This window comes from Amphibalanus amphitrite, unplaced genomic scaffold (assembly GCF_019059575.1).
Source record: "Amphibalanus amphitrite isolate SeventyFive unplaced genomic scaffold, NRLGWU_Aamphi_draft 000078F_arrow, whole genome shotgun sequence".
NCBI classification, from domain to species: Eukaryota; Metazoa; Arthropoda; class Thecostraca; order Balanomorpha; family Balanidae; genus Amphibalanus; species Amphibalanus amphitrite.
In genome coordinates this window covers 843,816-866,698 of record NW_024881574.1, presented here as the reverse complement: position 1 = coordinate 866,698, position 22,883 = coordinate 843,816, and the positions used below count along the sequence as shown (strand labels likewise).

General features: G+C 47.3%; 2 protein-coding genes across 4 annotated transcripts; both read right to left on the bottom strand.

Annotated features, from left to right (window-relative positions):
- Positions 1–1,117: 1,117 nt before the first annotated feature.
- LOC122379456 (cytochrome c) lies at positions 1,118–22,876 on the bottom strand. 3 transcript variants are annotated; one of them, XM_043361695.1, is made up of 3 exons: positions 22,786–22,876; positions 2,542–2,735; positions 1,118–1,597 (listed from the first exon to the last, which is right to left on the bottom strand). In XM_043361695.1, the coding sequence occupies exons 2-3, from the start codon at positions 2,723–2,725 to the stop codon at positions 1,452–1,454; spliced, it is 330 nt and encodes a 109-aa protein (XP_043217630.1). In that variant the 5' UTR covers positions 2,726–2,735; positions 22,786–22,876; the 3' UTR covers positions 1,118–1,451. The 3 variants fall into 3 exon arrangements, with proteins under 3 accessions (XP_043217630.1, XP_043217629.1, XP_043217632.1); XM_043361694.1 differs by lacking the exon at positions 22,786–22,876 and adding an exon at positions 8,975–9,038; XM_043361697.1 differs by lacking the exon at positions 22,786–22,876 and adding an exon at positions 2,875–3,145.
- Positions 9,873–10,320, bottom strand: LOC122379455 (60S ribosomal protein L35-like). Its single transcript, XM_043361693.1, has one exon. The coding sequence runs from the start codon at positions 10,304–10,306 to the stop codon at positions 9,944–9,946; it is 363 nt and encodes a 120-aa protein (XP_043217628.1). The 5' UTR covers positions 10,307–10,320; the 3' UTR covers positions 9,873–9,943.
- Positions 22,877–22,883: the final 7 nt, after the last annotated feature.

Below are 22,883 nucleotides of genomic sequence, written 5' to 3'. Positions count from 1 at the left end.
TAGGGGGAGACATTGGTCTGGGCAGGCACCCTAGTGAGTCGCCGGGGCTGAGCCCGTCCAGAGGACAGGCCACCCAGCCCCAAGGCACTCACTGCACCCGGCTACGGGGTGCGCTCCCTCGGGAGCAGCGGTGCCACTCCAAGGGAGCAGCCCGCATGAGATAAAGTTGCCTGTCCAGCCCGGAGGGGGGTTGCGGTTGGGAGGAGAAGGATTTCAGTATCCTGAGGATAGAAGCACGGATAGGTCATCAAATTTGAATGTGATCTACTCTTCCTAGTTACTTCGGTCAAGTGAGCGGTTGTCGTGACACGTCTATAAATTTCAGTCACCCTCTACGTCTCCAGCCCCGACACCGCCCTTGCCATCCAGCCCACAGCTGATGCTTAGTTCGTTCTCCATCCGCCAGGTGGCGGGCAGGCAGCCAGACGTTCCATTTCTGTTCCCGCTTTGGCAACCACCCAGCCAGGCGGCAACACGGGGTCACGTGAGCCAGCCACCGTCAGTCGGCCAGACAGACCTCCCCCCCCCCCCTCCCAGGTGGGCAGGTGATCACTTTGGCGGGGTCTCAGGCGGGCAGACCGCTACTGTCACCCACCGTGCCTCCGAGGGCGGAGAAGATGCAGCAATGATTTAGATGTCAGATGATATAGTTCGCTCGACTTGTTTGTGAGTGTTTGCATCAAGATGCACGAAAAAGGTACACCATTGTTTCCAATTGTCCCATGACTCACAATTTGATCGGGTGATCCTATGATTTCCGATACCACAGACAGAATGTCAGACCACATTGCCACAGTAGTCGACTGTCCGGGCCCTCTATCCATCCTACGCAGGCGGAGTTTGATGGCATTTGTAGTTCGGGTTGGATCGATCATCGACCAACGATAGCCCGTGAACCTATAGGTTTGGCCTACAGACCTCAATGCGATGGTCAAATACTCGTCGGAATGTTCGAGCAGAATTGACAGTGGCAACATCGTGATTTTTACTGCAGCCATTAAAAGGAAGTCAACGGCAAATTGTACGAAATTGTACGGGAAACGTCTCTCCTCAAACTCAGATGCAGATTTCTCATGTCAGTCCCCATCTCTTCTACTAACTCCTTCCAAACACCGCACACATTTAATCATGTATTCTGGTGAGTGTACCCGGCCGGTCAAAGGACCCATCCCACCCGACCGAGGCGGCCCACCCCGCGCACACGAGGCGCCGCGCGCGCGGCCGGCCGTCGCCGCCGACGGCGTGGAAACGACGGCGACGGGCCGGCCGGCGCGCGGCACCGACGCGTCTCTCACTCCGATGTCATGATGATGGAATCAGCACTGCGATATTTGAATATGCCGGCGAGCGGGCCGTGCCGTGCCGCCCGCGCGCTCTCTAAGCCCTGAGCGGATGGCGGTGCGTGCCGCCAGCTCCCAGAGGCTTCATTGACCTAGTGCAGCGCCTGGCGGCTACTTGGTTGAGTCCTCTAGGTACGCGATCAGGTCGGCCCGCTCGCCCTTCTTCTTGAGGCCGGCGAACACCATCTTGGTGCCGGGGATGTACTTCTTGGGGTTCTCCAGGTACTCCCACAGGGTCTCCTTGCCCCACGTGATGCCTGCGGACAGAAGGATGGAAAATCAGCATAAGCCACACATATGTACTGACAACAGTCTGTAATCACGCGGCTTATCGATTCGCTGACGTTCTTCGATTTCTACATCACCGTAGGTCCGTATCAACAGCTTTGCTAAAACGTTAATTAAAAGTTCGAAGCGTGAAATAAGCTGCAGTTTTTGCATCACTACAGTAGGTAATACGACATACATACGCCATTTGCACCGGGAGCTGCAAGAGGTTCAGACACAGCAACTCACACTTCTTTAGCATATTCAATGTTCATTGTTCAAGGCTGCATGCATATCGAAGAGAAACGTCAGTTCGGCTGTGAGGCCCGACGGGGCAAATAATACAATTCTACCCAACGAAATGCATGAGGTTTATGTAAACAACAATAATCAACTTGCAAAAAAAAAAAAACGTGTAATGATGATTTACTTCAATCTATCACCGAACACAGCCAAAGATGAAAGATAGTGTAAATGGCAAGTTAATATCTTTTCAAATGCGACATTTTCAGCTAGACGAGACGTGCATGATGCAAACAACTGATGGCATTAGCGGTTAATATCCCAAGTGTCAATCGCACTCGTATCAGAGACATCAGGTGCTATCAGAAATGCGCTGTTCTTGAAGTGATAGCGACTTGCGCCAGACACTTAAACATGAACACGCTATTGATGTTCAAAGTGCAATACCATCGTGGCTATTCCTCGGTACCAGCAAAATAAAAATGACAAACATTTTATGTTCAATATAACAGGTTGTGAAATAGGAAAGTTGAAATAGCCAAGAGGCTCGACGTAGAGGCTTTCTCTTATTGGCACTCAAGGACAATTTCGATTTTCAGCGAAGTAAATTTCCACACAGTAGGGCAGGAACAGCCAGTGATATTCGCATCAGAACCAATGTTTAGGGACGACTGAGAGTATCGGTCCGTACCTTTGCTCTTGTTGGCGTCTGTGTAGGAGAAGCCGGGCGCCTGTCCCGTCTTGCGGCCGAACAGGCCGTTCAGGTTGGGGCCGGTCTTGTGCTTGCCGCCCGCCTCGACCGTGTGGCACTGTGCGCACTTCTGCACAAAGACCTTCTTGCCCTTCTCGATGTCACCGGCGGGAACCTCAACCATGTTTGATTACCTGAGAAAGAAGTTCAGTGATAAAGAAGGCCAATAACGGGTTACAACGTACACAGCATGCATAAGTGGACAGAACGTATTTCCCCCAATACATGACACCTAGCGAAACACAAAACGATGACGAATGTCGTTTGACCTACGTGTGCCTCCAGTCGTCAATGCAAAAAATTAAATGGCTTGAAAATAATAAAATAAGTACAGAATAACCCTAATCACAAACAACAAATTTCATAAAACATCTGGGCCCGTATTCACGTCGACATCTTACGATCAGTTTTCATCGTACGATCGATTTGGTATTCATATTGACCATCTTAACTTTTTATCGTACGATCAGTCTGGATATTTAGGACACTTCTAATTCACGTTGACAATCTTAAGATAATTTGGTATTCATGTCAAAAGTCCTAGGATTCATCCTACGACCCAACTTAAGATGTAGCAGTTCCGAAGATTTGATTTTTAGCAGCATATTCCGGGACGACATAGAAAATGGATCCTCCGTCAAATGATACAGCAAACGAAATATATTCAAACAGTTATTAGTGAGCTATTCTTAACATTAAAGGTACCACAGATTTAGTATGCTTCTAAGTTATTATGGAAATTATTTTACCATTAGGTATTATGGAAACTATATTATCATATTACAAATGATCATATGAAGAATAAATCGATAAAACATGCATTTTAACCCTCGCCGGCACAGGGGGGTTGATGCAACCCACCCAAGGTTTTTCGCGAATAACTCGCGTAAAAAAAACTTTCAGTACCCTCGCATTGATCAATTTTACACCTGCCCTGAAAATTTCATGACCCAGACCCAAATGACCTTTGACCTGTGGCTTCTTTTCCGAGACCATGTTTGGCCGGAATCGCGATTCGGCGTATGTCGGCTCGCATTAGCCACGCGTTTGCAAGCTTTTCGTGGTTTCAAACGTTCAAACATGTGATTTGATGTTGCTCCCATGCATTAGGGTGGATGTCAAGGTCACCTGAAGGTCAGGTCAGGTCACTGACCTTTGGTGACCTCGGTTCACTTGTTCGAGTTTTACATGTTTCTAGGCTAGTTTTTGGAGCTGAATTCGAATTTAGCAACCATTTGAACATTTACGAAGTAGTTTTGTTGCCTTCGTAATATGTTACGAAGCTGTCAGAGGCGGTCAACACGTAATACGAATATCCATCACAACCCCTACCGGTTGACCTGACCTGACCTGACCCGATCTGGTCTAAATGCTTAAAGACATAATCTGTGATCAAAACTAACATGACATTCGTGATCAGCACCCTGAAAACCCTCATAGCAGCCACACTTTACGACGTTCTAACAGGTCCCGATTTTCCCGACTTTTGGGTCATTGACCTGACCTGGAAGGTCAACCGATGACCTAGGACCTTAAAACTGGGTATTATTGCCTTCCACTCGTCACGGGTAACACGCTCGCAAAGCTCTAACTCGATCAGGGGCGAAACGGCAAAGGGCCGTTTCGCCCCTGATTGACCTGTGGCTTCTTTTCCGTGACCGTGCACGTGCAACCGGAGTCACAAATGACATTTGCTCGGCACCGTCTTAACCCTATTAGTGGCAGGCTCCTGGCTACCCCTATTAGTGGCAGGGGGGGGGGGGGCTGTTTACGACCCCCCCCCCCTGATATCTCGAGATCTAACGGCCCGATTTTCAAAATTCAAACGGCATTCTATTTCGCTCAACGTGATCTACATTTCTAAAAAATAAAAATTAAAAAATGTCAATAGGGGGGGGGGGGGTAGCGAAACGGGCAAATTGCAGATACATTTTAGACTGTTTATCACGGCCAGGTTTCTGAACCAATCTTAACGCAACTTTTGCCGATCGATAGAGAATGAACCAGGAATTCATATGGATCCTAAAAATATGCATTTTCAAAAATCATAGGCGGATACAGATCATTGAGATTGGGGGTACACAAAAAGTATGTATAGTAAATAAGGTTTTTGTTGGTACTGTTTCTAAAAAGGGTGGCAATGGTCTTGTTATGTTACAATTTTCTTATGAGAGAACGACTACAATTGTATTGGTCATGCATAGGCGGTGTCAGGGCACCTATGTTGGGAGGTAAAACATAACCCCCCTTTTTGGACGCCTGGATCCGCCTATTATAGCAAAAACGTGTCAAAAGAGGATGCACAATAACTTTGTATATGTTATCACCTGATACCTTTCATTCACTGTTCGTAAAACTGGTGTATACAGTTATAATACATCAGCATCGTGATCTTCGCCCAAATGACTCGCTTCACGAATAGGACCCCCCAATTCCCAGTGCTCTGGAGCCGCCCCTGGTAAAGGTATGAACTTGAAATTTTCAGGGAATGTGCCCAATTTAGTTTTAGGAAAAGGCAGAAAATTTCAGCATCGTAGCTTCAGCGGTTTCGGAGATATTCCCGAAAAACCTGAGGGGTGGATGAAAACACCCCCCCCCCCTGCCACTAATAGGGTTAAGTGGTTCCTAAAGGTGTACCAAATTTGGGCGCAATCGGCCTCGCCGTTCTCTATATATGGAAGCGGCCTCCTGCACGTGCGCACGTGCAAACGGGGTCCCAAACGACTTTTGCCCGGCACGCTACTAAGCGGTCCCTACCGGTGTGCCAATTTTGAGCGCAATGGGTCCAGCCGTTCCCGAGATCTAGGAGCGACCACTGCACGTGCGCTCGTGCAGTAGTACCCCTAACGTGACACATGGAAATGCATTGCCCGATGAGTGCCTACCCACATGCCAAGTTTCAGCGCAATGGGCACGATAATTACATAGTTATTGTAATTGCTACAAACATGACATCTCTTTATTATGCACGTGGCACGTGCAGCCATGGTCACCCACATGCACCGAGAAAAGTCGTGTCCTCGGCAGAATGGATGAATATACCCTACAAACATATTTCCTAGTAAATTGATCCTGTGCTTACTCAGACATAATCCTCTCAAAAACGTAAATTCAGCAGAACGACTTTGGGTTCTGAGTTAACACCCTTGGCTTCGCAAGAGCCACATGACACGGCGATCACCCAGGTGCATCAAGAGTAGTCAATTACGAGGTAGGAGGGATGGGGCTACCAAACAAAAAAGACCGCGGTTCAATCGGCCCAGCGGTGGCCGAGGTAAAAGTTTCTGAAAAGCGTTATAGGGCGGGCCGGTCCGAGCTCTACCGCTCATACCGATATTTTCCCGTTACATCGAAAACTCTTTTTCGCGCTCGCTCGCAAGAAAAAAAAAATCATAAACAACAATTTCAATACCTAAATATACAATTCATAAGCATAGGTGACGTCTTACGACAGCTCAGTGAGTAGTCGTATCTTCCCAATACCTTCATCATTAAGGTCTTACGATCATCTTAAGATTCGACTTAAGAGGTCCCGACGTGAATCGCACTTACGATCGATCGTACGACAAATGTCTACGACCAAAATTTTGATCGTAAGATAAATCTTAACTGTTTGCGATGCCAACGTGAATACCAAATTATCGTACGACAAAGAGCGATCGTAAGATAAATCTTACGAAAAATTCCGACGTGAATACGGGCCCTGGTTCAATAAATTTTTGTCCTTGAAAACAAAGATAACAACCAGTTTCTGTGACATTTCTCGTTCGCAACAACATCGGTATCCTTCTATCAGCAAGGACATCATACTGTAAGAATGAGCAGAAATGAGGCCACTTCTACACCATCGGATACGTCGAGCCGTCAAACCATGACCGAGAGACGCAAGTCATCTCAGCAAACACACGTCTATGTAGGACTGTTCGTCTGTCTGCGTCTCTCTCTCTCTCTCTCTCTCTCTCTCTCTCTCTCTCTCTCTCTCTCTCTCTCTCTCTCTCTTTCTCTCTCGCGCGCGCGCGGGAACACCGTCCAGTCGTCCACCGCTGACCTCTCGGCCGCCGCGGCCAGCTCACATCCCCGGCTGTCAGTCACGGCTCGCAGATACGGCCGGTCGGTGGCCGACGAGTGACCCAGATATGCAGGCGGCACGTCTGGCCGGCCGCCCGCCACGGCAAGGACCCCGCCCACCGTATGCCGGCCAGCCCAGAGTGGCCAGAGACGTCAGGTATTTATACACCGGGACGACGGCACGGGCGACACGGATGGATGGAGACTGGAGCGGCCGTCAAACGGCGAGCAGGTGTTGCAGGCGACAGACGATCGATGTACTGAAGCTGAAGCTGCAATAGGCTGGCTCTAGCTCCTTATAATTGGGCCAAGGGCTTACGATTCTCAATGCGCTACGCTACTGTTCGATGTCAAAAACTATATTGAGCGAAGTTCTAACTCGCATACAAACGGACGTCCATTCATAAAACGGCATATGCATGAGCCATATCCATTCCAAATCACTCGACGACATCCTATTCTAACACCAGACCATGAGCCCTCAGCAACCGCCTGCACGTTGGACCAGTGTCCAGTCGGGCCATGGTCCGGACTGCCACGTCACTCTGCAACGTCCGCCCAGCTCTCTAGCACCGGCGCTCGGCGGCGGCGGCCGTCATGGCGGGACCACGTGCCCGTCGACCTCCAGAAGGAGCGTACCGCCCCCCATGACGTCATGGATCCCCCCGTCGGTATCACGTGACGTCTGACCGACAGGGGGCGCCGCGCTCTTCCCCACGCGCCGCTCCAAGGCTGTCAGAGTGTGGCTCACCCACTTCTCCGAGCCGGTTGCGTAATCGCTAACGGGAATAGACGACGAAAGCGGGAACAAGTGCGCAAGTGCGCAAGGCCGGAAGGGTGAATGACATCCGCGCAGCGCGACACAGCTGATCCGCGGCGTGGCGTGCGCCGGAGCGCTGATGACGTCACGCGCCCGGCGCGTGATTCGCGTCACCTTGTGCCAGAGGTCACACGAGTTGGCAGCTGAGCGGTTTCATCGGCGAACGGATACACTGCCAGCCGTGCACAGCGCTCCGTTGCACCCTGCATAGATGAGAGTGATACAATGGAGAGCGAACAGGCCGAACACGTTGAAATACGAAAGGGAAACTTCATTCGATGCGTCTCGCAGAGAATCGAAACTAGAATGGGATTGCAAGATCAAGATCTGACCCACTTCAACTTCTGCGGTTTCTCGTATTCGGCACATCTAGATTACGGCAGGCATAGGCGAAATTCAGGACTTTTCAGCGAATCCGAGGAATAACGGCACTCGGCAGTCGGTCGCTCGGCTCAGTGACCGTATTGCAGCAGCCAACCGTGACGTCACGGTTTCGCTAAAGCTTGCCAGCTTATTTCGGCTCATCACACGTCGGTTGGTCGCTATGCGAAAAGAAATCACCAGCGCATGATGCACAGGAGTGGGAAAAGACAAATAATTGACTTTCCATTACAGGTACTTTAAAATTCAATTACAGGTAGGTACTTAATGATTTCAGCAAGCCATACCAAGCATTTGCATGGCTGCAAATCTCAGCTGAACCACACTTGGGCTCGGTGCCAGGGAGCTGAATGAGAAACCTTATAAAAACTACGCTGGCCCGTATGTCCACTGCCTGGCGGCTACGTCCCGTAACCCGCAAAGAAACTGAAACTGAAAAGACGAAGAAAACTGTTATCGACTGATACCGAAGCTGATAGACAGACAGCAGCACAGCTAAACGACAGCAGTCACAGTCAACATGAAGTGCTAAGCTCCCACTTATTGGCGCTATCTGATACCGTGCTGACAGCACGCAGTATCAACGTCACTCCTCAGCTCAGGATATTGAGAGCTTGCCAGGGAAAAACCGAGACACCCATCGGGCGGTGGCAGAATATGCCAAGAAAACCAAATGAGCCCAAACATTAAGTGCAAAAATTTATGCCAGCAGGCCTGGGCTTATGTGCAACCAGAATGAATCAAATCTGCATTGGTGACGCGACTGGTGCAGCCCCACCTTCGCGGAAAGTGAAATGGAAAGTTCCAGAGTCTACCTCGCGAAATGCTCGTCACACAGCCTACTTCACCCACGCACTGGCCGTCATTTTCAGTTCCCACAATCAATTACAACTAACTCAGGGCAGCTTGAGTGATAAACTACTTGCTAACTGTGCCTGCTCATGGATTACGTAAGATTTATCGACAGTGCACAGGCGCACTACATTCCACAAGCCATCACTTAACCATACAGCGTAGCACGCCAGCAAAAACCCTGTAAATGCAAACATGTTCAGTTAGCGTTTCAACAAACATCCATTCGACACCCCCGAATCTGTCACTCACCAGTTTTTGTACTCTGCAGCCGCTCAGGATTCCCCACACGCCTCGCCCGCTCGCCGGTCTGCGGTGGAAAGAACTGAGCTCTGAGGCTCAGCTGTCTGCTCAGGGCGACCAATCCCGTGCGATCAATGGAGGATGACGCAACCACCACACAATGACGTCACAAGGCTTAGTTCCCCAACTCACCGCCAGAGCGTGAATCGGAGACCCACCGGTAGGTGGCAGGTAAGTCATGACGTGCGGATATGGGGCGGCCTCAACCATGGAACCACATACAGGCAACAAGAAACATCATCATGAACTTAATATACAGTACCAACTGTATGCTGCTGCGAAGCAGGCTTAGTGCCTACTCAAGTCTACATGGTGCCATTACAAGTTACAACCCATCTCAATTCATGAGACAAACTGCTCAGTTTAGGCAGCTGCTCTCAGCCGCTTGCCTCACCCTCACCCTGACGAAATCATCGCATACCGAACGAGATTTAACAGCAATGTTTCCTGAATTCCTTTTCATGAATCTATCTACGTAGCATGACGTGCAGTTTTCGATCTCCAGTAAGCCACCCTTTCCATTGGTGAGCGAAAAGGCTAAGACATTATTACTATCGCCTGCAGTGCAAAGACATTGCGTTTCTTGAGACAGAGCCTTTTCTTCAACCCCCTTTCCGTAGTTGCATGCCCAGTACAATTGTCATGGCGCCGTGCATCAACGTCCGTAGACTTTGTGCAAATTGGTGTAAACAGCAAAGTTGGCAAAGCAAAATGTCTAATGACGTCACCTAGTGTTCATAACGGTGTACTGTCGCCTATAGGCTCACGGCTATGTTGTGCCCACAGCTTCAGCCACCATCTCCGATATGCTCCCTTCACCTCCCGCGTCCCCAGAGAAACATCGCAACGCTGTTCCCATCCGCTGTATTGATAATTGGTTCACATGACGATGACAGTTTGCGTGGCGCGGCGCTGGCTTTACGCCTTGACGGCGTACTTCCTCATGGGGAAGGCGCGCAGCCTGTGCAGCTCCTTCTTCGTCTTGATGGAGCGCTCGTGCTTGGAGAGCGCCTTGCGGATGGCGCGCGTCTTCTTGGGCCGCAGGTCCTTGGGGATGTGCTTCTTGTTCTTGTAGAACTTCCGCACGTTCTCCTTCGTGGTCTGGTTGATGACGATGTTGACCCGCGCAATGTTCTTGCGCACGATGCGGATTTTGGAGAGCTTGCTGGCGGCGCCGCCCGTGACCTTGGCCACGCGCAGGGCGGCGAGCTCAGTCTTGAGCTCCTCGAGCTGCTTAGTCAGCTCCTCCTTCTTCTTTCCGCGCAGCTCGTGGCACTTCATGACGGCGACTACTGCTGGCAGAAAGAAACGCGCCGTTAGTTCAATGCGTGTATTGCACAACGAGTACGCTGTTCAGCTTTACAATGGCAGCAGCTGAAAGCTGTAGCACGAAGTATCAAGAGTGAATACACGGTGGATACAATTCGCAAAATAGGTATCGGCAAGTGGTATGAAAGGAACAAATACACAGGCAGAAGTACATTTTAATAACATGAAACACACAGAAAAAAATACATTATGAAGATAATATAATATAGAAACTTCAATGTAGAACTTAAGAATGAGTATAAAAAGCTCAGCCACAGTACCACGTGTTAAAACTTTGAAAACTGAAAAAGTAGTGAGCAGGTACATGAACACTGACATGTATGCCAGCTTATCAATTCGTGCTCACTGTGAGTTTCATGCGGACTATGATTTTTTCCTCTCTGGTTTAATCAACAGAGTCCGCCAGGGTTCAGTTAAATCAAAATAAACAATTCGGCGGACTGTTACGATGCATGGCAGATCCAGAAAGTCATTGAATATAGAAGTTTTTTTTCCACAGGCCCTCATTACCACTGCCGTTTTCCTAAAGACCAGACAGGAGGGGTCGAAGCCTAGTTCATACTAGACTGGCAACCCCACGGCTGACGTCACGATCCCCTGCGTGACGTCATAGCCCCAGGGCATTGACCCCTTGAAGCTTGCAATGTTTGCTGGTGCTTACAGACAAACTGGACAAAGCTTGTACCGTGTACGTAAGAAAAGTATGCTTCTACGCTCGATAATGTGTTTATTGTTTTTTTAGCAGACAAAACAGACAAAAATTGCTCAAAGGCAGAAACAGCGAGGTATACGTCAATCGCCACGCACCGATCTCATCGCATATGGTGCCCCAAGAGGCGCAGCATTGTACCGGTGACCCCTCTTTATGTCCCTAAGGTCATTTCAGGTCAAGAATGGTCTTCAGCAGTTATTTTTTTAAACAAAACTTTGGACAGATAGGTATATGATTAGTGATAGAGCAACCACAATACCTTAGATGTGTTCAGCCCAACGATACAGATCGACTGATATGCTTTACGGCATTTTCCGGTCAGGGCATGACCTTCAAATGACGTAAAATTGTCGAAATGACTTTTGTGGTTAATTCTAAGTTTATTTGACGCATAATGACGAGAGGATCACGTTTATCTGCATTTTGCCGGCGTAAATTCTCATGGAAATCCGTTGAATAAAATTTAGGACTGCGGAGTCGGAGTCGGGAGTCGATCGGCGTCGACAGTTTTGTCCGGATTCAGAGTCTTAGTCGACATGTCATTGCTCAAATTCGTGGTCTTCGTCTGTTTGCGGGAAAATATTACGTTCGGTGACCTTTCCAAGACAGATGTTTAAAGGTAGTGTGCCAGCTTTCATGGACCGTATGGAGTTAATGGCCCAGATAAGGAGAACCTGATTTTTAGAACTTATCCATACCTTCAAAACTCATGGAAACGTCTTAAATTCTTCAAATTTTGAGTACCCCAGTGCGAAATTCGCCCCGACGGGTTGTCGGTCGTACCCCAACCATATTTCACACCACTATGAACAATAAATGCACACACTGAAATCGCTATTACCGATAGGCTCATCCAATCAAGTTTCGATAAACCCGTTCATCATCATCTCCTGCGGTTTCGAACACGCCTGTTAGGTGGTGCGGTAGACCGCGCCCAAAGCCAGGGCCCCGGTAACGTGAGGTAGCCGAGTCGGGGCAGCGTGCGCTGACCCAAGCCGGGGCCGCGCGTCCTCCCGGTGTCATGTGATAGCCCGGGGCTGCCCGCGGGGATGCGGTAGACCGCGCCCAAAGCCGCGGCCCCGGCTTGGGTCAGCGCACGCTGCCCCGACTCGGCTACCTCACGTTACCGGGGCCCTGGCTTTGGGCGCGGCTTCTGCTCATACTTTGTGGTGCGGTGGTGGTGCGTCGGGCCGCGCGCTCTGACTTCGGCCAAGAAAAATGCGTCAGCTGATCATTGTCATTTCTGCCACTTTCATGTGGTGGGATGGGCTCATAACTTTAGAGACGGCTGTTTCATATCAATTATTTTACATAAAATAATATTTCAAACCATAAATTAATGTTCGACGGCCAAATTAAAGAAACAATACCAATACAGGCTTACAGTTTAAGTTCGACATTGTGTTGTCTACGATTACTGTTAACGCCAGACCCCTTGAGACCCTAATTTTTCGCGATTACTTTTAAATGCGTGAAGGAATTTCAACCAAGCTCAGGACATGGCCGTTTCAAGACAGGCCGAAACTTTTACAATTTAGATATTTTATCGCCATTTCAATATTTCAGGCACTTGTCATTGACTCGTAATGTTAACTGTTTTTCCATCCTGGATAGAGGCTTTCTACGTCATATGACATTAGGCTCCGCCCACGACTGCGGCATTGACCCGTGCCCATCAGCGACCTCTGTACAAACGACACCCCTGCCATCTGTGAAGGACTATGAATTTCGCTGACGCTTCACGTGCTATGAGTCAATTGCAGCAGACGGTCAAGTAAATGTTAGGCTCTTGTTGACTCTTGTATATAGGACCAAGAGGACCATCACTCCTCAACCTACTACTCAGTCGTGCTTCGAACAAACGTTAACGATTCCTAACAAATACGATTTTCGATGTAGGGTATCTGTGTGAAATACGAGCGAGCCGTATGATGTGAAGCTCAGGCAATTAACTTATTATTGCGTTGTTCGATGGTTGCATAGCGATGTCAATGACAAATCGGCAGCTACTTGGTGACATCCGACATCCCATTATCGCATTATCTGCAACGCCATAGGCTTTAAATACAGGTGAATATTTCCTTACCTTATGTCAGTTATATGCCATCTGCCCGTCATATGCAGCTTATATAAAAAAAATATCAGCGAACATATCAGCATTGTAGAAGCAATGCGCATTGAGCATTTATGACTCCTTAGTCATCATGTCGCTCTCTGGGCACTGTCAGCCAAGACGCTACGCACAACTCCGCCGGCTTTCGGCACCGCTCGACCGTCGCCCGTCCCCGCTCCCCGCCACAGCGAGAGTGACCGCGCGCCGGCCCGAAACCGCCGCAGGCCAAGACCACAGAGGCGGGGCTTAGCTGTGACGTCATAACGTATCACAGACTGACTGGTGATAGCCTCTACACACCGGATGAAAATCTTGCTCGAAATTTAACATTACGAGTCAATGACAAGTGCCTGAAATATTGAAATGGCGATAAAATATCTAAATTGTAAAAGTTTCGGCCTGTCTTGAAACGGCCATGTCCTGAGCTTGGTTGAAATTCCTTCACGCATTTAAAAGTAATCGCGAAAAATTAGGGTCTCAAGGGGTCTGGCGTTAACAGTAGACAGCTGATAACTCATTCCCGTACGTCGTAACTCTATAATGACCTTTGCTTATTGTCACATGTGCGCCGCATTCGCGATTGTTGCCGACGCCTGTTTGCAGGTCAGCCCACTACAGTTGTTATACATATCGAAAAACCGATAAACTTTTAGGCGAAAAAAGCACTATTCCAGGCCCATTTTTGATTTTTTTTCGCGATATTAGGTAAAAACAGAAGCTTCTAATCCTAGGAAAAATAAAATGGGAAATCTTTTAAAGGTGGCACACTACCTTTAAGCTGAGTTCCTGTTCATCTTCCTGTTTTGGACGAGCTATTGAGTGTGAAAAGCAAAAGGGAGTGGCTGCACCCGAAACTGCTTTTATTCACAGACATGTCATTTATAACTATAGTTGTGACCGGGGTCGGGGTCGGAGTCTATTTTGGAAACCAGAGCCGGAGTCAGTCGGAGTCACCGAAAATCAATCGACTCCGCAGACCTGGCAGGGTTGCGGAGTGGGAGTCGGAAATAGATTCGGCTGAAGTCGATAGGTAATAATGTATGCCCGCAGTCGGAGTTGGTTTTTGGAATCCGGAGTCGGAGTCGGAGTCAGAGTCAGTCACCGAAAATCCATCGACTGCGCAGCCCTGGACTTATAACGGAGCCGAATGAGCTGCTATTGGAATGTCAAGTGTGTTCACACGATGTTTAGGCACCAGAATCTGCATCTTAGAGCGTGAAATTATCATTTCATGGTTTCTGGTTTCTAGTCAAGATCTGGTAGCCAGAGGCTCCTTAACCCTCGCCGGCACGGGGGGGGGGGTTGATGCAACCCCCCCCCCAAAGTTTTTCGCAAATAACTCGCGTAACTAGCGGCTGATCGCAACGTAACTTTCAGTACCTACCCTCGCGTTGATTAATTTTACACCTACCCTGAAAATTTCACGACCCTAACCCAAATGACCTTAGACCTGTGACCTACTTTCCGAGACCATGTTTGGTCAGAATGGCGATTCAGCGCGTGTCGGCTCGTATTAGCCGCGCGTTTGCAGTCTTTTCGTGGTTTCAAGCGTTCAAACATGTGATTTGATGTTCCTCTCATGCATGAGGGTGGATGTCAAGGTCACCCGAAGGTCAGGTCAGGTCATTGACCTTTGATGACCTCGGTTCACTTTTTCGAGTTTGACATGTTTGTAGGCTAGTATTTGGAGCTATGTAAATTCGAATTTAGCAACCATTTGAACATTTACGGAAGTAGTTTTGGTGCCTTGGTAGCGTGTTACGAAACTGTCAGAGGCGGTTGACACGTACACTTTCTGCATACCTACCACATTTTCTACCTATTCCTGCCACACCACTCGGTCTATCTCACTTGTGGTTTACGTTTCTGCGTGGTCAGCTGTCGAATAATGTTACGACACAAAAGTATTGATCCTTTTACCTAACCATTGACCATGGGCACTTGTGGGTGGGAATCTTTTTTGGGGGGAGGAGGGTGGTTAGTTTTCAGTTGTAAAACTTAAAGGGATATTAAAAGAACTGTTAATTAATTCAGTAGTAAAACATTGCTGTGAATGTCATGAAAAACATGTACGAGTATACACTAGCGACACCTGTTGCTGAGTATACTAGCGACACCTACGTTTGACGCTATTCAACTGCGAGGAGTGACATAAAAACTTATTGCAAACAGTGCAGTGCAGGTGGCAATGCCTTATGACAGATTACAGGCAATGATCAGTCAAATATTTTTAGGTTAAGTGGTTGTGTATCTGGCAACTGTTTCCTTATCCCCAGGTATGCAAAAATCAGGTCAGGTTAGGTAGGGTTTGGTTATGTTCTGACCATTTTTCTTGCATTCCATTCGCTATTTCATCACCCAACGTAACCCCAGTTTCCAATATTTCCTCTTTTCTGTTTGGTATTACAACATCATTTTCATGAAATTGAATGTGCACATTTTTTTTCATGGCAACGGCGCTGGCCAGCTGTTGCGCCCAGGTGGCGCTGGTTGCATTTGTTGCGCTCGACCCTGGGTGGTGGGCGTCCGAGGCTACAGGCCCAGGCCTGTTCCAGCGCCTCCAGAAACCTCCAGAAAGCTCTAGAATTCTCCAGAGAGCATTCCAGCGCCTCCAGAAAGCTCTCGCCAAAGCTCCAGAAACCTTCAGTAGCCTCCAGAGAGTTGAGAGTTCCACATTTCCCTAGAGGCTCTGGTGTACAATTATGGCGCAAATTCACAATAACAATTCTAAAACAAAGGGCTTTTTATTGTTAATTTTACAATTCTATTGTAAAGAAAATTAAATTATTATAATTTTGTAATTTTTTCTTACTAAAATTAAAAAAATGCTTTTTTCAAGATTCCATCTGCATTATCTTGGTATCTTTGAAACCAATCTCCAGAAATCTCCAGATTGCATTCCAGCGACTCCAGTCCAGTAAAACTTCTGGTAGAGCCTCCAGTCAAGAATTGCTACTGGAGGCGCCGGAACGGGCCCTACGTTTGGTGCCATTTTGGTGGTTTTTGGCCACTCTTGGTTGTAGTTTACGTACATTTTCAGGGGTAAGTATTAGAGTGTATCGATTTGAGGGTTTTTATTCCAGATTGAGAGGAAACTGTCAGATAAAGTGGCGCTATATATTTGTAAGTAAGAAAAACACAAAATCGGTGTCCTGCGGTCAGTATTCTCTGTTCCGCGCCCACTTCTTTGAGACCATCTCGCCGTAACACGGGCTCCTATGGGATAACCTACTAGCGACATCTAGAATTGTAGGTGGCGCTAGCATCGGCATGGCGTTTTAACACAGTTTGTGGTGTCTGATGCTGATCTTACTCACTCAATAGCGTTTGTTTTCCTTATTTGCCCATAATAATTTGTTTCAGACGTCTAGTTTAACAACTTCAAATGACAGTTAGAGGTTCCTTTGACATACTTCATAGTATAAAATAGCAAAACACACAGGGAGTGTGGAGTTTTAGCTACACATGTGCCTATTTTGCCCTAGTTTTGCTCTCGGCTCTCGGCCTAGGCCCTGTTCTGTCTGGGGCAGATCGAAACCTATCTTATACCTTGGTGTGTATAGGAGAGCGTTACATGCGTTGGAAGGCTTGAATGGACTTTGAATGCCCATATCTGTATCATTATCATTAACAGTATCAAACCGCATCTATGCACTTTTCTCCTACGCTATGTTTTCGTGCTGTTCTCATGTCTCCTGTTCTATGATTACTGTATGTTTGTCTGGGTCACAAATGGCCATTGCTTTTGAGCAAAGTAATAGAAATACCCTAAAAACTAAAGTGCATTGCGTACACCAGTGCCTATCGCGCACCAGCCCAGTTCACCGTCAGTTAGCAAAGAGCTCTTCATTTAGTGCCTGTGACGCTTGAAACGGCTGAGCGGCAACAGAGGCAAAGTGTGTACGGCACATGAGTCAAATAATATGATTCTGGATTATGTATGAACTATGAAAGCAATGGTGAAAGGTATTTTATTAACTCGGTTGGCGCGGCGGAGAAGGACCGACGTAAAAGTCGGTCTCGTCATTGGCCTCGGCAAGTGCGCCGAGCAGGGCCCGAACGTGAGCTAGCTACAGCAGGGGTCATATCACGGACTGGTTGACAGTCAATCTGTGCCGGTGACCGGGCTCTTACATGTGATCCTGCATTAAAACACCGCAGACTCACGAGTCCTGGTTGACTGTAGCCGTCTCTCGCATGCGGCAGTTCAGTTTGGTAGTATGCCTATTCCACCTACATAGACGCACCTGTTCGGGTACAGATAGTGCGCTGTTCCGGTACAGACGGCACCCGTTCCGTGCTTCCATCCTCAGGATACTGAAATCCTTCTCCTCCACGCCGAAACCCCCTCCGGGCTGGACAGGCAACTTATCTCATGCGGGCTGCTCCCTTGGAGCGGCACCGCGGCTCCCGAGGGAGCGCACCCCGTAGCCGGGTGCAGTGAGTACTTTGGGGATGGGTGGCCTGTCCTCTGGACGGGCTCAGCCCCGGCGACTCACTAGGGTGCCTGCCCAGACCAATGTCACCCTCTAATTCCTATCATCCTTCCGGCTCTGAAATGGTCTTGTCGGACCGAAAGAGCCTAACCCAACAAAACAAACAAACAAACAAATACAGACGGCATCGCCGGGTCTCGAGGGGACCGGTGACGGCACTGTCGCCGCCGTTGGTCGCGGTGACACGGGCGGCGGAAAAGTCACCGGACCTGCACCATAGTACGGTGAATGGTTGGGCCTTCGCCGGCACTGGCAGTAACTATTTATTTGGGATGCGAGCTGTATGTAATACTACCAGCGCACGATATTCACCGTGTTCGCCGCGCGGTAAGAGAGGAGCCCACGGCAGTCCGGTAGGATAGGCTGAGTTGTGACAAGTTCTACCCCGAAAGTGACCACCTTTGGGGCACTGAGGGACCGCTTGACGTGGCCACTCGTCGGTTTCGGTTTCACCTACTGGCTACTAATTTTAACAGCAGACGTTCGGAGACTGCTAAGTGGGTTTGTTCGTTATGCTTGGTTACGGTTAGAGCCTATGGGTTAGTCTATTCGAGAACATTTTAGGGCCGTGGTATGATGAATAAATGAATTAGCGGGGAGAGGGCAATATCAGAATAAAGTCGACCATCGGGCACCGGCTGTGTGCCGCAGCGTCTCAGTCAAAAGACACCATAATGGCTGCAATGCTCTGAGTCAGGCTATGCTGGGATGATAAAACACGAGAGGGAGAGGGCAATGTAAGGTTCAATCAACCAAGGCTCAATCGGTTCAATCAACCACTGACGACTAGTCCGCTGTACTGCTGGGACGGCATTTCAGCGCCGGGACATACTGTTTTGACGGCAAGTCACAACGGGACAGACTAGAGCATACATTTGTTGAAATGGTCACTCCGAAGCTGACTTTCATCGGTTGTCTGCTAGGCGGACCGTTAAAGGGACTGTCCCACCTTCAAAAAATTGCTTTGATATACTGTTCTTGTGTTGCAAGACATAGATTATGGGCCCCTTTACACGAAATTGGCAAACATTCGGCCCATAGTTGGCTAATTGTTTAAAAATTCCAATTTAAAGCTTTTGGATCGATTACGTCATATGATTGTTTTTTTATCGGGCAAAGTTTTTTTCCTAGCTGCCAAATCGGTGGCACAAAGTTTTGTTACGCTTCTGCCGCGAATAGTACAAACATTGCGCATAAACTCAGGAAATTGGTAAACATGTTTAATGTTCATGGAAAGGATTGAAATAAAAATTGGAAAATTGAAGCTTGAACTTTGTCCAGAAGAAGGTCGCAAACTGCAAAGAATATCAACAAGGCCTTATTTATCATTTTTAAAAAGTTATAGAATGCTCCCTAATAAGCAAAAGCAAGATATTGATGTTTGATTATTGATGCTGCCCACAATGTCTTGGGCACATGGATGATGGAAGTGAGCTCAACTTCAATAATCAGACTTAAGAATCACAATGGATATAGCCATGAGCCAGACTGCAAAGTGGGGCAATTTTGTCTAGATTTTGTCAGTGCGGACTCCCTCGTCTGGTGCGGATTTAAGTGTGGTGCGGTGCGGATTTGGTCTAGTGTGGTGTGGATGTAGTGTAGCGGGGTGCGAATTTGGCTTGCTGTGGTGCAGATGTGTAGCATTGTGGGGATTTGAGGTCAGTGCAGATTTTGACTGGCCATTTTGGGGGCCATTTTGGGGTTTGGTGCATTTTTTGTGTTCTCTCAGGCCTCAGCCCCCTTTGGTGTGAATTTTCGGGCTCTGTTTGAATGGTTTGTGTCAATTTTGAGCTTGGGAGTTGGGCCAGTGCTCCTTGGCGACCTGCGAGCCATACTCTGCAGTACTGGCCTGGGCCCATGAGCAAAGTAATATAATATAGTCTGTTCAAGATTCAATATAATAAGTCTGCAAAACACATTCCAGCAATTGTAATTGAAGCAGAATGAATTGTAGTGAACTGCATTTGTATTTTTGTTGTGTCTGTGAAAAATAATAAATATACCTACCTACCTATTGGAAAAATCGTGGCCTTTCAGCACATTTGGCAGAGTTGTGTGACTCTGATTTAGTGGCTCATGTGGAATGCAACGAGCTGCGGAACAAGCTTGAATAGCATTTTGCCTCAGGGCTATCTGCCAGAAACATTTCATCTGCATAAATTTGCCTACAGGCAAGTCTGACAAATTTGTGGATTAACTGGGGTCCTTGTAAGCCTGCATATTAAATTCTAGCCCACCAGCTCAGCCCTATTCTCAGTTTCAGCATTCAGCATGATAACAGTTCTGATCAAGTTCTGATTGTCACCACTGAGACACCAATGGAGTCCTCTGAAATTTTGCCTTTCTATTAGATTATTTGTAAGAGTTTCAGCTACATTTACATAGACCAAACGTTTCACTCTCAAAGATCTGCGACCCGACCCCACTCGTCCAGTAGGATGCCTGGCGCGCAAACAGTCCAGCAGTGAGCTGCCAGCCGGTACGCAGGGCAGCAGCAGGCGGCGGCAGCAACAGCAACTAGTCAACATGTCTTGGACTGCAGCCACGACATGATCTAGGCCTATTCAATTTGTCCATGTACAAGTACCACAGCTCCTGCCCGAGGTCGCACAAGTCAGGGAACTGACCACCTCCAGCCCAGGCGTGGTTCACTGACTCAAGACATTTCAACTGACCAGTCAAGAGTTCATGTTTTGCAACTTTTATCCAAGTTATTTGTAACTGTAATATTCTAAACTGAATTTTAGGCATGACTTCATTTTTCAAGAGCTACACAGAACACGCCTTCCCTGTACAGCACGTCTATTGTCCTAACATTAGTCAAATAGTTGCAAGAAGCGACTTGAATGCGGAACCTGCCTGTTTTGAAGCCCTGTTGTCTGTTGGGTGACACTGCACAGAGGTAAGGATGGGGTGTGATTTTGCTGCTGTTTGTCAGGTGCAATATGTGTGTCAATGATCACAAAGTAGTTACTCTTAAAGGTTTAAAAAATGCACAGCATGGCCTAACAAGGCACATTACCTAGGTTTTGACAAGCAGCGCAGCGACTGTGGTACAAAGGCCCAGTCCCATGCTCATGTTAGTAGCTGGATCTGCTCCCAGGAAACACATGCAGCACTTCCGCTTTCATCCGCCATCAGCAACTCAGTTCAAAGAATGATACATTACATCACTAAAATTTATTTCAAAACACCTCTGCATGGTGTTTACACAAACAACAGTTCTTTACTAGGCATGGTCGACCTCAGGCCACCCACACTTCAGCATACAGGGTATTATCAATGTTTAACGGCTCAAGGTTAGTCGTCTTGGATGCTCAGAAATAAAAAGGTGAACATTCATCGTCTCTTCCTTAGTTGTCACCATCAATAGATTGTGGACTTCTCAGAGCATGTCTTGATTATGGAGTTGAAAGTTGAAACAGCAGTGAGCAAATCATTTATCATTTTGATACTATGATTAATTTTAGAGAGTTGCACACTTGAACTTGACACCTGCCATTGATAAGTTCATGGCTCTTGCATTCTTCAGTCACATTTAGGACGGCCTCTTCACTATTTAAATACAAAAATAAAAATACTACAAGAATTAGAAGACTATTAGAATTAGTTTGGCATATCAATTTATTTCTCCACCCGGAACGAATGGGCGCTGTTCAAGGAGGCGTTGTTATTTTTCAAGGTTTCGATAAAAACAAGTCGACAGATACAGAAACTTCGGAAAAGGCGGAAACGTCACAGGTTTTAAGTGCCAATACCAATACATTGTGGCACTTATTTGCACAGATGTCAAAATCAAACACAAATTTCTTTGCGATGAAGTAATTGCTGGAGAAACGGTTTTCACGGCTCTGATTTTCAAAGAACGCCCATCAAGATGGCTATCTCAACTCAATTCTAATGTTAAGGTGGGACAGTCCCTTTAATCCGGAACACGGAGTAGTGCAAGCAAGGATGATGGTGAATTAGTCGTAATATAGGACAGAAAGCAAACTGGCTCACCAGTCACCAGTTACCGAGCACCTGACCAGTGTCCACTTTGACATTTGGTCGCTGGTAACACAATTGTACCGGCTATATGTAGTCCTTAAAGTACGATGCGGCAGGAGCTCAGTTGCTAATAGTTGCCTAATCTGCTATTTACTTGTTCGTGTTTAAGAGCTCAGGGCGCTAATGCACAGGTAATGTGTATTGTGTTATGTGTGATAATGTGTGGAAAGCTATGCGTTTGCAATGGAAAAACACTTGCAATGGAAAAAACAGCAATATACCAACACCAATGATGTAAAAAAATGTGCATAATTTAATCCGAATAGCTTTTTTACGTTTACAGATGTCTGAAATTAAGTTAGAGACAGTCTGGAATCACTGCCATCTAGCGTCAAAAGGGGAGAACTAAAGCTTCATCCTACGTCCGCAGCAGTTGGAATGGGGTTTACAAAAACCGTTCCGGGTCAGTCAATTTTGAGTTTTGAGGAAAATGTTGCGCCCAGATATTGTTTTTATGTCCTTGCGCCAAATAATATGCCAGTTTCCTTGCAAATTTCGGTTATCGATACACTCTAGTAAGTATCCACAATTTTCTAGCTCAATTTACTGCTTCCGAGTTCCGACATTATGGAGTGGCTTTCAATCTATATAATCCTGCGTGCAATAGGGCAATTTGACACATATTTGGTCATGGGACCTCCCACCATAATCAAATTATTGATGCCTCCATATTTTCATTTCAGAAGTCTAGTTTGCCAAGTGAATTGACCTGCATATTGACTTGTCAGCCCGTGCTCTTTCACTGTCATATGACCTATTTTTTTTTCAAACAAATGCAGGTTTGGTGGGGTGACTAAAGCAACTGTTAGTATTTTCGATGTCGCAAATAAGAAATAATGGAACGGGGCACCTCATAACATTGGGCACATGAAGCATTCCCCAACGCCGCATCGTGAGTGCTGATGCGCCACGTTCGACAACCGAGGCCAATTCCAGCTCCATTCTTAGCCCAGCTCGCAACATCGTCCCAAAAGTAAAGCATGATGAAGTTTACTCCTAGTTATAATGGTAGGTTCAAATATTACGAAAATCCAACCACGATAAATGCAATAATCCTCACCTTCCTTGGGCTCCTACACCACCCGACGGAAGTTGATTTACAAAAGAGGGAGGTAAACATGTTTGAATTTATGCTCGGTTTGCAAATTATTGATATAA